Here is a 14,581-nt window from a genome sequence, read left to right on the forward strand (position 1 = left end):
TCCAGGGCCGCAGGTTGGACACGCCTGATCTAAGGTTTTATGAGTTGAAACCAACACTTCATCTCCACTTTTAAAGCCATTGGCAGTGATGACATTCAGTAATAGAAGTGTAAGAAACTGTCACGTTAAATAAAATTAGGGAAGTCTTGTATTATCCAAAAGATACAAACTTGCTACAGGTTGAAACTCCAAAATCCAGAATTCTCTCATCCAGCAACATCCGTGGTCTGGCAGGACCATAGATCTTGCAGGACCAGAGAGTTCTGGGGCTCAGAGGAAGAGGAGCCACCTAGACTCGTCTCTGGAGCCAATGGTAGAGCAGCCACAGCTGGGCTGGTGGCAAGTGGGAGGAGGGCTGCAGCAGCAGCCAGGGAGTCTGGGCTGAGAACAGTGGGGGTTGGGGATTTTTTTGTGCGGGAGGGGAGCAGCCTTCTGGTTTATTGCACTTTGTCCTGCCTAAGCGATGACCACGGGTGGGAAGCCAACAGCCCATGCCAGGGAGTGGTGGCTTGCAGCAGCTCGTGGTCGGGGCCGGGCTGGGGCTGGGCAGAAAGCCATGGCCCTAGGAAGCTGGGGTGGGGGCACAGCTCGCTGCAGAAGGGAGCTGGTAGTTGCAGCTGAGCTGTGGCTGAAAACCCTGCAGGGGTATAGCAACAGCCAGGGGGAGCCCAGGGGCTGGAAAGCCAGTAGGGGAGCAAAATTGACCTCCCCTGGTCTGGCAAAATGCCTGGTCTGGGCTGGGGGCATTCCATTCCATTCCAAATTCTTAGAACATACTACTTTGTTTTTCTCTTCTCTCTCTCTTTTGATTATGATATGAAGCTCTTTAAATGCAATTTAAAAACACATTTCACTGGATTATAAACAGTATTTTAATGTTGGCATTTCTTTTAGTTTTTCCATGTAGACTCGATGGGCTGCCATTTTACTTCACGAGCCAACTGGCTCTTGTGAATGGGAACAGTCCCTTCCTCTCTGGCAATTAGACCCACATTTCACCCAGCCATAGCGCTCCCTATAGCCATATAAAGGAGAAAGTTGAGTATCTGGTCCTGATACATTATTCCAGGCAGACATCATAGTGCTGTGACAAATTCGTATATGTATAATGGGCAATGAAGCGGAGAGACTGTTTGTTCTGAAAAGGATTCATTGGAATGCACTGTCCTGGTATTTGAAATGTAATGCTTCTTTCAGCCTGCAGGGCTTAGATCAAGTGTGTACAAACGTTTTGGCCTGAGGGCCACATCTTGGGATGGAAACTGTGTGCATTTATGGCCTGCTATACAAAATTGGGGGGCTAGGGTATGGGAGGGGGTGAGGACTCTGGCTGCGGTTGCAGACTCTGGGGTGGAGTCAGGGATGAGTGGGATGGGGTGTAGGATGGTGCTCCAGGCTCAGATTGATGGGTTCTGAAGATGGGATGGAGATCAGGGCTGGGGCAAGGGTTTGAACTTGGTGGGGAGAGGTTCAGGCAGCTTCTGGAAGCAGTAGCCACCCCTTTCCAGCTCTGATCAGGAGACGCAACCAGGTGCCTCTGTGCACTGCCCCATCAGCAAGCATTGTCCCTGCAGCTCCCATTGGCCATGGTTCCTGGCCAATGGGAGCTGCAAAGCAAGTGTGGCCAAGACCATTGTTTTGTTTTTTTTTGTAAACAGGTACAAAAACACAATCCTAGCACCACCAGCTATAAGGGCCTAGCCTGTTTATGAGATTCCATCAGTACTGATGCAATCTCTGTTTTCTTCAGAAACAGTGATACACACACAAGCAATAACAACACTGGTCTCCACTGGGTATATAAAATACACAAAGATTTGCATACCACTCTGTACTGTAGCTCAGTGCCAGGAACATGTGAGAATTAACATATCTCTTAAAACAGTCTTTCATAGGCTGCGTCAGCTTCTGACTCTGATGCAGCTGCTTCTGAGGGAGTGCACAAGGAGACTACAACCTTCAGAACCTGTATTACTCTAAGTGCACTCATTGGATTGAAACTCATTTTTGCTAACCTCATAAAACATCTTAGATTTAATTTGCAAAAGAGCTGGAAGAGAAAAGTTGGATCAGGCAATGAGCTGCATAACTTGAAGGCAATTAGAAGAGCACTGAACATTGGATAACAGCATTTTTCTGGTATTTTGAGGAATTTATTCTCCCCAAACATTAGTATGTATGTGATGTCAGAAGGATGAAGCTGGATAACTATTTTGTAAATATTGGCAAACTTAATTATGTAGTTTTACAAAAGATATTGTAAAAACTGTTATTTTGGGAGAAAATCTATGAAGGTAGTCTGTTTGGATATTGAGCAGCTGTTGTAGATGCTGAGATACCGTACAGTACACTCAAAGTGAAGGTTACTGTATGGGTTTTACACTTTTATCGGACTCTCTTATAAGAAATAATGTATGGGATAGGATCTGCTGGTCTGTAAACACATTTGGAAAAAAAGTACGATCCATTTCTAGTAGAAGTGATGTCTTCCCAGCCTGTTGGAATAAGAAACTGGATGATCAGAATCTGATAACAAAAAAGGAACAGCTGTAATGACTGATCTTTAGTACAGTGTGGTAAACAAGGGAAAGAACAAGTTAACATCCCATGGTTGGACACGCCATTAGAAACCTTGAGCACATTGTTATACTAAGGAAAAACATAAGCACAAAGAGAGTTCCACATGCAGCAGTATCTGACTCTCATGCTCATCTAACTTGAACAGAGCAGCAGAAAACAGTACAGCCTTCATTTTACATATTTACATCATTTACAGGTCTCAGTCTCCTTACAGAATCCACATGGTCATTAGGGAGCTGACAACAACAGCAGCACCTGAGACCTAAATTTCTCAAAGGATATGTCTATGCTGCAGTTAAAAACCTGTGGCTGCCCTGTCTCAGGTGACTTGAACTCAGGCTAGAGGGCTGTTTAATTGCAATGCAGATGGTCAGGTTTGGGTTGGATTCCAGGCTCTGGGACCCTGCCAAAGGGGGAAGGACTGAACTTGAAGTCCAGCCCAAGCATCTACACCACAATTAAACACCCTGTAGCCCAGGCCTGAGTCAGCAAACAGGGACCATCTGTGGGTGTCTAATTGCAGTGCAGACATATCCTAAGTGGTCTATGCTGCAGTGTCACATGCCTGTATTTCAGTAACCATCATTCCGCATTCCATATATTTTTGTCAGCTGAGATTATGTGAAGCTTCATTTTTCCACACACCACAGCACAGGGAGAGTTGCACTAAAAGTCAGCTAGCTCAATAGATGCATAAATGCTATAAACTATCCTATCTGTTGCTATATCTCAGTGCCTGAATGGAGAAGGCTCCATATTCAGTTTGCACAAATAAATGCAGCTGAAGACCTTCCCAATATCCTGTAACCACAGGTCTTTTGCATCTCTTACTGCTCCCATGGAGGCATTATTGTTCCAGTATATTTCCTATGATTTTATCCAGTCTAGTTTTGAATGATCTGACACTTCAGATGATTCCCTGTGGAGATTTTCTCTTCTTCATCTTTAAAAAGTTTTCCTGCCTTTCACCCTAAAGTAGGCCTATTCTTAGTTGAATCCTATTATTCCTAATAATGCTCTCTTTAGCCACCTGAATCACTTCTCATTCTCCTGGCTGTTTACATCCTCCTACTTTTAATTTTTGTTTACTTGGAGAGCTTGTAATCAAGTTCTTTCCATGTCTGTTAATCTCTTACACATCAGTACCATCTGGCCCGTTAATGATTTTAATTGTTCTCCAAATTCCCATCAATTTAATATTAACTTCCCAGGATTAAAGCACACAGGCTATTTGGTGGTGTTCTGGGAGTGAACTCTGAAGCTGCTCAGTGTCACACTACTTGTATATGGAGCTCAGAATGGCTTTAGCTTATAAGCCGCAAGTGGCTCTTTATTTTGTCTCCTGTGGCTCTTTTCAGCGTATCACATTAAAACATTGTGTGACTTGATTATCCACACATCTAAGTTATTAACCAATCAAGAGGCTTTTACTGTATTGCGATCCAAGTGTAGTTGATAAAATAATTAATAATAAAACCAATTATACTTGGTTAGTCATTTTGCTTGGAGAATATAATATATATAAAGCAGTGATGCTCAGACCTCCATGGTTAGCCATCAACAAAAGAGCCACAAGACTGTGAATTCATTGTTTCATTTACTATCTCTAAATGAATCCTATTTATGTGTAGTACATTCGTTTAGAGATAGTAAATGAAACAATGAATTCACACTCTTGTGGCTCTTTTGGGTAACCTTGATTGCTAATCTGGCTACTGAATCACTGTGTGTCACTGCTTTGCCTGTCTTCCTTCTGTTTCATTGCTAGCTTCTAACATGCAGTGGCTAACATCTCAGTGTTCCAACCATCGTCATCTTGCTCAATATGCTTTTCTGATTGTTCACTCATTTTCCCATGGTGAATCTCATTTTGCTGGGTTTAAAGAAGAATTAGAATTACCTTAACCTCTGAGCAAGCCCCCAAGTTATTTTATTTTAATAATCCCCCAAGTTGTGTTTTATTTTAGAACAGCTTTTAATAAATAGTCAGGAGGAAAATTTCCTTTCTTCTGGCACAAATAACCATCAGTAAAGTATTTTTGTTGTTATTCTTGCTGCCAAACTGTCATGGAGATTTGAATGTTATGTCCTTGGAGAAGAAAATGTTTCCCTACTGGGAAAATTTTTGCTATGCCCCTGCCTAGATTTATGCCTAATAAGACATACTCTGATTGTGGGTTGTTCTACTGAGCAGATATGGTGGCAGGGTTTTTTTGGTTGTGGCCATTTTCATGAATTGGCAAGTAGTCCTGTAACCAAAATAGGTCAAAATTTTGTTAATATCCAAAGAGGAAAATTGAAGGACAAACTAATTTTGATTGATTAATACAGCAAAGGAAATTACATTGTTTTTTCACAGAGAACATTTGGATGGCTTTTTTGCTTATTTACGCTTGAAAAAATGAGGCAATCTTTTTCGTACGTGGATGTAGTTTTTACTTTTTCTCTTGAAGTCAATCCCTCCAGCCTTCTTCATTTTGTTGTGTTGGAATGCATTAAATTAGTTGACCTCTTTCTAGAAGTGCTCAGTATTATTAGTAATATTGTAGCATTTAGTTGTTTATGCTATAGCACCCTACAAGTCCTATTCCTGGCTCAGGGCCTCCATTGTGTTAGGTGCTGTACAAACACATAACAAACAGATGGTCTCTGCTCCAAAAAGTTTACAGTTTAAGTTCACATGACTGGATGGCAATGCCACTATCTAACTTCTGACTTGTGGAAAGTGTACACAGTTTCTTTCACAAGCAGTAGCTGACTGTGATTTACCAACCTGATTATGAATCTATTCAAAGACGCAGTGCCAAATCCTGCTGTCCTTACTCAAGAAAATGCTGAAGGAAGTTGATGGGAAAGTTGTCTGGGAAGGATGGCCCAATATAGCTATAGGTCGTGTCTACACTAGCCCAAAACTTCAAAATGGCCATGCAAATGGCCATTTCGAAGCTTACTAATGAAGCACTGAAATACATATTCAGTGCCTTATTAGAATGCTGGCAGCTGCGGAACTTGAAAATTGATGCGGCTCACCGCCATGTGGCTCGTCCAGATGGGGCTCCTTTTCAAAAGGACCCCAGTAACTTCGAAATCCCCTGGTACAGGTTGCACCTAAGGAATAAGGGGATTTCAAAGTTGCCAGGGTCCTTTCGAAAAGGAGCCCCGTCTAGACGAGCCGCACAGTGGTGAGCCACATCAATTTCGAAGTGCTGCGGCTGCCGGCATTCTAATGAGGCGCTGAATATGTATTTCATGGCAAATGGCCATTTTGAAGTTTTGAGCTATGACACCACAGCAAAGGCCACATTCTTCCTTTGGATCCATGTGGAATGTTTCTGGTGTAATCAGAAAAGCGCAACACATGGGTATGAGAGAGCAGAATCTGGCTCGTTTGTAACATGTCTACAGCCATTACGATTACCATGTGCAAACTAAGCCATGCTTGTAGAATTTATGGCCTGCTGAATGGGATGAGTTCAGAAATGTTCTCTTTCTTCATGTCTGCAGATGAACCAATTCAGTATGCCCATTCCATCCTTGAAAATGGAGTTGCCAAGTTGACTGTCCAAGATGCCTTACCTGAAGATGATGGTGTTTATACCTGTCTGGCAGAAAACAGCACAGGACGGGCATCCTGCAGCGCTCAAGTCACTGTCAAAGGTGAATATTGCAAAGATAAATACTTACCTCCTGCAGTAGAAATGCTCTCTGATCTGCAAGGAGCTTTCGTGGCTTCCATGCTGATGTATCCATGCATGTGTCCTATAAGAAATATAAGATTTAGTGGATTGACTGTTTTATCCCTTTTAAAAGGGTGCGTGCCACTGAATCAATGCTGGGTGGTTGATCTGGTTAAGGCATTAGGATTATGAAACAAAATAATATGTAGGAATGTGAAGAAATGTTATGACCTCATTAAGAATAATTTTATGTAATAAGCAGCTGTGATGCTAAGGTTTTGTGAATTCATGCCTTGCAGGGGACGTATAACTGCGGGTCGGTATTGCATGTGATTAAAGCAAAATGAGTGAAGTGTCAGTAATTAGCAGGCAGGGAAAAGTATGGAACAGAGGATGGCCTCTGTGCGCAAGGCCTTGAATCTTCCTTCCTATTTACCCCATAGAACTGGAAGGGACCTTCAGAGGTCATCGACAGCAGTTCCCTGCCCTCACAGCAGGACCTATCACCATCCCTGATGGATTTGTTTAAAATCTGTTTGCCCCAGATCCCTAAATGGCCCCCTCAATGAATGAGCTCGCAACCCTGGGTTTAGCAGGCCAATGGTCAAACCACTGAGCTGTCCCTCCATGCTCACTCAGAGTCAGAGAAAGGAGTAGGTGGGGGGTGCCTGCCTGTCAATAAATCCACTTCTGCTTACCTTCATGATGCACACAAGAATATCTCACTACCTTATGGTATGTTTCCCCAAACACTGCTCTGCCTCCCTCTCCCTCGCCCCGTACCACATGGCAGACATGCACGTTTCATGATATGAGCATCTGACTGTTGTATCCGAAAAGGCAAGGGGTTGGTGTGGACCGTGTGGATCTCAGTCATTGTGGGAAATGATTGTTTTAATTGAGGTTGACTTGAATGGGGCTCAGAAATCCTGGTACAGGTTGCATCTGCCTGATCCGGCACCCTCAGAATCTCAGTGGTCCTGAATGAGGGATTTTGCTGGACCAGGGAAGGTTAATGCTCCACCATCCTTGGCTGGCCCCAGCTCCAGTGCCGCAGACCCATGGGAGGCTGCCTGGAGAAACAGGTGCTCCAGCCCCAGTCCTCCATCTGGCGCTGCCTGGGGAAGCTGGTGCTCCAGCTCTGGTCCACCGCAAATGGTTGCTTGGGGACACCACCTCCGGCCCAGCCCCACTGCCCCCCTATGAGGCTGCCAGCTGGTTGCCCTCTTGCCTGGCTCTCTGATCCAGGGAAATCCTCATCCTGCTGGACAGGGGATGTTGCTGAACCAGAGACTGCAGGTTTTGGGGTGTGCAGCCTGTAGATGAAGACAATAGCTGACAAGAGAGGAAATCCTATTCTGGGCTGATTAACAAGCATAGGCTTACTTTAGCATTAGCTCGTTTAGTCTCAACATTTGAATATAAAACCTTCTGGTGCATTGTTAATGGGAAAATACACATTCATTTCGAGGATTAATAAAACTGCAAAGACTGCAAAATAGTAACCTTGTAAAAATGTGCACCAGGGTCACTGCAGAAATCACACTGCCTCACATACATCCGAAGCTACTTTTGGAGCTTTCATTTTGACTTTGTCATTGGCCTCTATCTGGCGGATGCTGCTGCTGCTGCTGGGATGTGATTGTTCCCCCTCTTTCCATTTCTGGTTAGTTATTGGGATGTGCAGCATCTGGAGGGAGAACAGGAGCAGAGTTAGATGGTTTTGGAACTCACCACAAAGTCGTATAACATTTTAACAGATTTAGGTCACCCCCTAAAACTCATAACATCCCTCCTGCCTTTAAGATTATATTTCCTTACTCTGTAATTCAGATCAACGTGGATTTTCTTGACAAAAATAGTCCCAAATTTTACACTCTGATTTCAAAATCTCTTATGTTTTCATAAGACCTTCCAGCAAATATTGGTTGACATGAGTGTCCTCTAAAGCAACGTTTCTTAAACTATGTTCTGCAGAACACAGGTGTTCTACGAGCAACTCTCAGGTGTGCCATTAGCATCTGATACTTTTTAGGTATCATACACTGATGGTATACATTTTCTTGTTATTAAAACAAGATACGTTACTTCTTCATTGCTCTGATACCTGCTTAAATTACTTCCTTTTTGTTTTTGTTTGGCTTTTTCTGTTCGGACAATTTTTTTAAGAAAATGTTGATAGGTATGCCACATAAAAATATTATTGCTTGGTGTTCTGTGGTCTCAAAAAGTTTAAGAAGTACTGCTCTAAAGGAGCCAGTGCTTCTGATATGGCCACTCTGCGTACTTGATTTGCAAGTGGCAGATTACAACAGAAGATTAATATGCATATTGGAAAAGGTAAAAGTCCTAAATCTGCTCCAAACCAGACACTGCATTTTGGGGTAATACCTACTGCATACCCCATCTCTTCCCACTTTGTAGTCCGCTCTTTAAGTCCTTAGGCCTGATCCACAAATCCAGTTCTTCACTCTCCTAGCTGTAGACACCAAAGTAAATAAGAGTACTGTATTCTGAAATGCCCCCTTTCACCCAAGGATCTCAAAGTGCTTCACCAGCATGGGCTAGTAGTAACATTCCTTTGAGTGAGTTTGTCTATTTGTTTGATAACTCCTCTAAATAGTAAGAACTAGGACCACCAAACTGAGTGTACAACTTCCTCTTATCATAACATAAAGCAAGGTAAGTGGAGTTGGTTGTGCCTGGAAAATGGAATGTGCCTGGAATGGAATTGCTTCTCATAAAACTATATTTAAAAAAAAAATCACCAGGCAGGTGAAAGGTGTTGGCTGGGGGTGCACTCCTCTCCCATCCAGGACTGTCCAGCCTTGAGCCCCCAATCCACCAAGCACCCTTTACAGAGGATGGGGGGCGGTCTTCTGCTCTCCCCACTTAAAACATACAGGAACATTGCTGGCTGTTCCACTTTTTCAGGGAGCCAGGGGAAAGTGCTCAGTCTGGCTGGGGAGTGCAGGGGCAGCCAAAACTGGACCTGCTCCATCTGGGGAACATGTGCATCTTCCCCGGCTATTCCCATTGGAGCTGCATCAGCCATGGAGAGGCACCTGTCACCTAGCCCCAAGCTGCTGCAATGAGAGGCCTCGGGTAGTCATCTCTCCTTGGGGGACAGCCTGCATACTGAACCCCTCATCCCTAGCCACACCTCAGAGCAACAATTTAAGTGGAACATGCATATTTTCATTTTCTTTCCCATAAAACAAAATTTAATTGAGTTACGGACCCAAGCAATATCCAGTAAACCTTCTGGTAATTTATGAAAGGGAAGTCTGCCTTATTGGGAAGTTTGAAACTGAATGAATATTATGTACCTCATAACATAAATAAGGTGCAGAAATAGCTCAGATTTTGTCCCATTGTACCCCGCTGCTCTCCCTTAGTCTGTCCCTTCTCAGACCTTTCAGTTTGTTATGGTCAAAGGTAATTTCCTGTTGTAACTTTTAACACAGGAAACTAACATTTTGGATCCCCTTGTGCCCTGATCCAAAGCCTGTTGAAGTCAAGAGTAGACTTTTTTGGATCAGGCCCATAATGACTAGATTGAACCAATGTGTTAAAGCTTTTCTTCCCTATCCTCAGTCCCTGATTAATGTGTTACTAGGTTTACCTTATTGGTATGATACAGGGCCCAGTGCTGCAAAGGGCTGAGCATGCTGTATTTCTAGTCATTCGGCAAAATGAAACCTGAAGAAACTAAGCATTGAACAAGGCTCTTAGCAGCTTTTGGATTGGGCCCACACTCTTCACTTCCGTTGTACCATCACCCTGATAATTTCAGCCAGTAAATGGATTGATTAATCCGCCTATCACCCGTATAAGGGAGGATGATATTATTCCCACCTGCAACAGGGAGAAAGGAAGTTCAAGTGCCTTGCCAGAGCCAAGAGCAGAATCCAGATTAAGCAGTAATTCCGAATGTGAGAGAGAGACTTCAGTGTGGAAGGTCCTGAAAACCAGAGTGCCCTTGACTTCACTGTTACGCAGCTGAAATGTGATAAGGAGATAATTTCTAAGAAATGAGCAGCGCATTTTTAAAAACAAGTCTGTCAAACCTTTTCAGCATAAGAACCTTTTCTAGCTTTGTCCTCCTCCACTGGGATGTACTTCATGGAGTGCTGTGTTAACAATTATTATATGAGGAGAACCAGATGTGTGCTGAAACAGTGTAAACCAGGCTTATCAAAGCTTTGCTACCCACCTTCCCAGGTGTTTAGAACCAAGTCATTTCCCCCTGCATTTATTGGAAAATCCTAGATTACTGAAACATCAGTTTTCTCCTCCACAGGATGTGATTAATTAAGGTTTATATTATCTATATTTAGGGGTTGGTTTGTTTTTTTTTTGACAAGTGAGCATCCTTGTGCAACTGCATAACTAATTTGCTTGGAAAAGTTGCAGGATTGTGTGCACAAATCAGCCAATTATACACTTAACTGGCAGCACTTGCCCAGTTTGCATACTGCACTATGGAGATGGTATGTGAAATTAGATACACATGCATTTTCATGTATAACTGTATCCAGTTTCTAAAAAGCTCAGTTCCTTAATGAGCAGTGCACATTTACAGCACATTGTACATTCAGGTCACCTGAGATACAGTTACAGTATTTATATCTAGAGATATTTAGATGCTGAATCTGAAATGTAAGTAGGAACTTTATCAAATTTGTGGCTGTGAAAAATGCATAACAGACTGTGAAGTCTGGTCTTCTGTGCACTTTTACGCTGTACTGTGCAGATTTCAGGGGGGAGGTAGTGTTTCTCAAATTGGAGAACCTGACCCAAAAAAAGATCATGGGTGTACATGTCAGAAATTTATTTTGGGGAGAAGGTCACAGTATTGCCACCCTTATTTTTCACTGCCTCCAGACCTGGGTGGCTGGAGAACAGTGGCTGCTGCCAAGCACCCAGCTCTTAAGGTAGAACCTCACCAGCAGCAGTGTAGAATAAGAGTGGTTATGCCATACCATGCCATCCTTACTTCTGTGCTGCTGCCTTCAGAGTTGGGTTAGGACTCCTACAGTTACAACACCATAAAATTTCAGATGTTAATATCTAAAATCATGAAATTTAGGATTTTTAAAGCCCTATGACTATGAAATTGACCAAAATGGATTGTGAATTTGGTAGAGCCCTACATATGTGGTAGATATTTGTAAATCACACACAACAGTATTTCTATTATTCTTCTTGTAAAGATCTCCAGTTGCTTTCAGAGAAGGAGTAAACATTATTATCCCCCTTTCATAGACAGGAAGCAGAAATACAGAGATTGAGACTTGAACAAGGCTTATAGGAATTCATTGGCAGAGTTTGGAATAGGGGTCAGAATCTGATGGCACACAGCCTGTACTTAAAGTCTCCTAGACCAGTGGTGTCCAAAAGCAAGACACCCAATCACCACTTGCCCCCTTCCCCACAGCCAGGCACCATACCCTGCTACCCTCAATGACTCACCAGAGTCACGCCACCAGAGCCCACACTTCTGGAGCTGCCCAGCCCCTTGCCGTGCAGCCCTGAGAGCTGTACAATGCAGCACCCTAGCTCCCTGTGTGGCGCTCATGCTCCCAAGCCACCACCGCTATGCTGCCAGCCCAAGCCAGTGCACCAGCCCGCCAAGCTGCACTTGCCACAATACACTTCCCCATTTGCTACATGTGGCAAATGGGGAGCATACTGGATACCGTGGTCCTAGACTATGACTGGCACCAGGGTCTCAGCAGTATGTGTTTCAAATACACTGCCATCATAAAGCCCCTTGAAGTGCTGTAGATATTCACGAACAAGTGATAGGGGAACCTCTTTTGTTTTATTAACTGCATAGACAGGTCTAAGCTACAAAGTTTGGATCCCAACTACTTGAAATCCAGGGAGATTCTGGATGTGTATGGATATGAATTGGTTTTGCTACTGCGAGCACCAAACAGTTTGCTTTGGGATCTAGGGAAATTTCCTTTGACCTTGCAGTGAAGTCCTGTAGTATATGATAATCAGTGCACATGATTAGCAGTATGTTCTCATTTTTAGAATTTCTGTCGTCCCATTGTCACTGGCTTGGTCCCAGCATTTACAATATCCCATTATGAGGAGTGTGGCAACACAGATACAGGCCTGACACTTTCTTTTAGTGTGGTCTCCATGATCTGCCACCACCAAAGATCATTTTGCAGACACTCGTTCTCTGCATGCCGGTTTCAACGCAGTCTGCTTCCTCAAATCACTTCTCTCGGCTCTGCAAATACTGTGAAGCGAAGGCTGATGCTCTCGACCCCATTTCTATCCCTTGCCATGGGTCTCTTTTCAGCTTCAGTTCTGTTCTTTTCACTCCCACTTAATACCACCCTCTACATCCCTACTCACATCAATATTTATTTATACCGTCTCTCCAGAGTAAGCGTTTATGTTGCATAGCCTGTAGCCCTCATAATCTGATTAGTGTAGGCATTCATTGATCACCAGATTAAAGTCACCTGAAAGCCTGTCACACTCTGCTGTAGCCATTTTATCACAGCTGTAGAGGGATATGCTTTCTGGAAAACAACTTGGTTTTGTTCCCACCACTGTGCAGGCCAGTCTGAGTGGGCCCACCCATAATGCAGGGGATGACAAGCTATCAGGTAGGAGTCTTTTCATCTATATTTGTTTAGTAGGTTGTTTTCTTTTTACTTCTTAGAGTAACCCTTTTTGGACATTAATCTGTAAATGAGGTTACCACTGATTATTCTGTAATCAGCCTCTTTGAAATTTAAGTGAAATCCTGCATGTTTCTGTCACAGAAACATTCATACATACATATATAACATTTCTGCTTGAGGTGCATGAAATATAATGTTCTACTTGTATAATATTGACATTGGTTACAGTTGTTCAGAATGGAAGCTTTATCTGAAAGTATTGTCTACTGTGGTGTAACTGACAGAACACAATAGAAGACGTTTAAGGCTATACAAATCAGTCTTGTTACACCTCAAAAAGTTGTACCCAACTATTGATCTAGAAAGCCACTTTGGTTTCATAAGCAGTAGATCACAGGATAGCTGCAAAAGAACATATTTTTCGTACCCCAGCAATGCAGTGAAATGTCAAAGGGAAGCTATATTGATCAGAACTAATGTGGCTATCAATGTATTTTAGCTGTTTGTAAGTGTTAATATTCCAGCCATCTATTTATACATTTTGCTTATAGCTACAAGCCTCGTGGGATTAAGTTTCCTTTTAAACAGACTCCCTCCTCTTGACACGCAAGGCCCAAACATGGAACACAAAGCAGGCTAGAAACAAAAAATGAGGGATGAAAGTGAAACGTGAGGAAGTTTTAAATGATGTAGGACTCATTCCATCGGCATGGGGGTGTTTGCTAAAGACTGTTTAATGATGTAAACAATTTACTGGGGAAATAAAACTAGATTTGAATGGAAGCGAGGGATGTCTGTGTACAGGAGGAATAAAAGTTGAAAGAGCTGAATTAAATGTAAGGGAAAAACAAAACTGAGCTACGTAGAGCCAGGGCATAGTTAATTTAAAAACCCGTGAGAACAGTCCAAGTGTGCCATGAAATTACATCTCTTTCCCCTTGCTATGATTCTTTGCAGAGCCTCCATGGTGGTGAAACTGATGACCCTATGCCAGTTGTGACTCTGGCAGCAAGGCTGCCTGAGCCCTAGCTGGTATGGGGTTTGTCAGTTCCCCACCTGCCCCATGATGGCTCTTTGCAGGGGGAATTGCCAACCTCGCAGGACTCCGCTTGCACCGGGAGGCAAGTGAAATGCTTCCTCCCAGCCTGAAGGAGCTGGCAGGGAGCCCAGTGTCCTCAACCCTTTGCTGTTGCAAGGGAGAGGGCGGAAAGGAGGGAGCCTTTTGGAACTCGCCACAGTTTAAATGGTGCATCTGGGTTGCAAAAGGCTGGCGGGGAAGGGAGACTGCTTTCAGTGCTTATTTATTTACTCAACATCCCTAGAATGGCACTGAGCAGATTTTGAAAGTGCATCTGTACTTGCTGTCAAAGACAGCGTATTCTGTGGTGGATTGGAAACATTGATGCATTTGATACTTGTTGTATGCACTACTATGTTGCAAACCTCTCTGGTAAGACCATAACTGTGTCCTTTAGGAGCAATTGATTCAGCTGAAAAAAGTGGGTGCCATGGAATAGTTTGTCTCATTGAAGTGTGCCGTGTTACCGAAAATGTTGGGAACCACTGACTGCCAAGGAGATGGCACATGTGGTCAAATAGGCTTTTTCATCTCTGACTTCCAGCCTTACCAGAGTGTGACATCCTTGTGTCAAATATCCAATTGCCAAAACA

At 43.3% G+C, this 14,581-nt stretch overlaps 1 protein-coding gene across 4 annotated transcripts in view; it reads left to right on the top strand.

Annotated features, from left to right (window-relative positions):
* Positions 1–14,581, top strand: part of MYLK (myosin light chain kinase) — a 309,641-nt gene that overhangs the window by 171,250 nt on the left and 123,810 nt on the right. For 3 of the 4 annotated variants that reach the window (XM_075000996.1, XM_075000995.1, XM_075000997.1), the window contains exon 11: positions 6,085–6,237. In XM_075000996.1, coding sequence (XP_074857097.1) covers positions 6,085–6,237 — 153 coding nt within the window. Of the gene's footprint in view, positions 1–6,084; positions 6,238–12,776; positions 12,893–14,581 lie in introns of those variants that run through there. The other variant, XM_075000998.1, reaches the window with a different exon arrangement.

This window comes from Carettochelys insculpta, chromosome 8 (assembly GCF_033958435.1).
Source record: "Carettochelys insculpta isolate YL-2023 chromosome 8, ASM3395843v1, whole genome shotgun sequence".
NCBI lineage: Eukaryota > Metazoa > Chordata > Testudines > Carettochelyidae > Carettochelys > Carettochelys insculpta.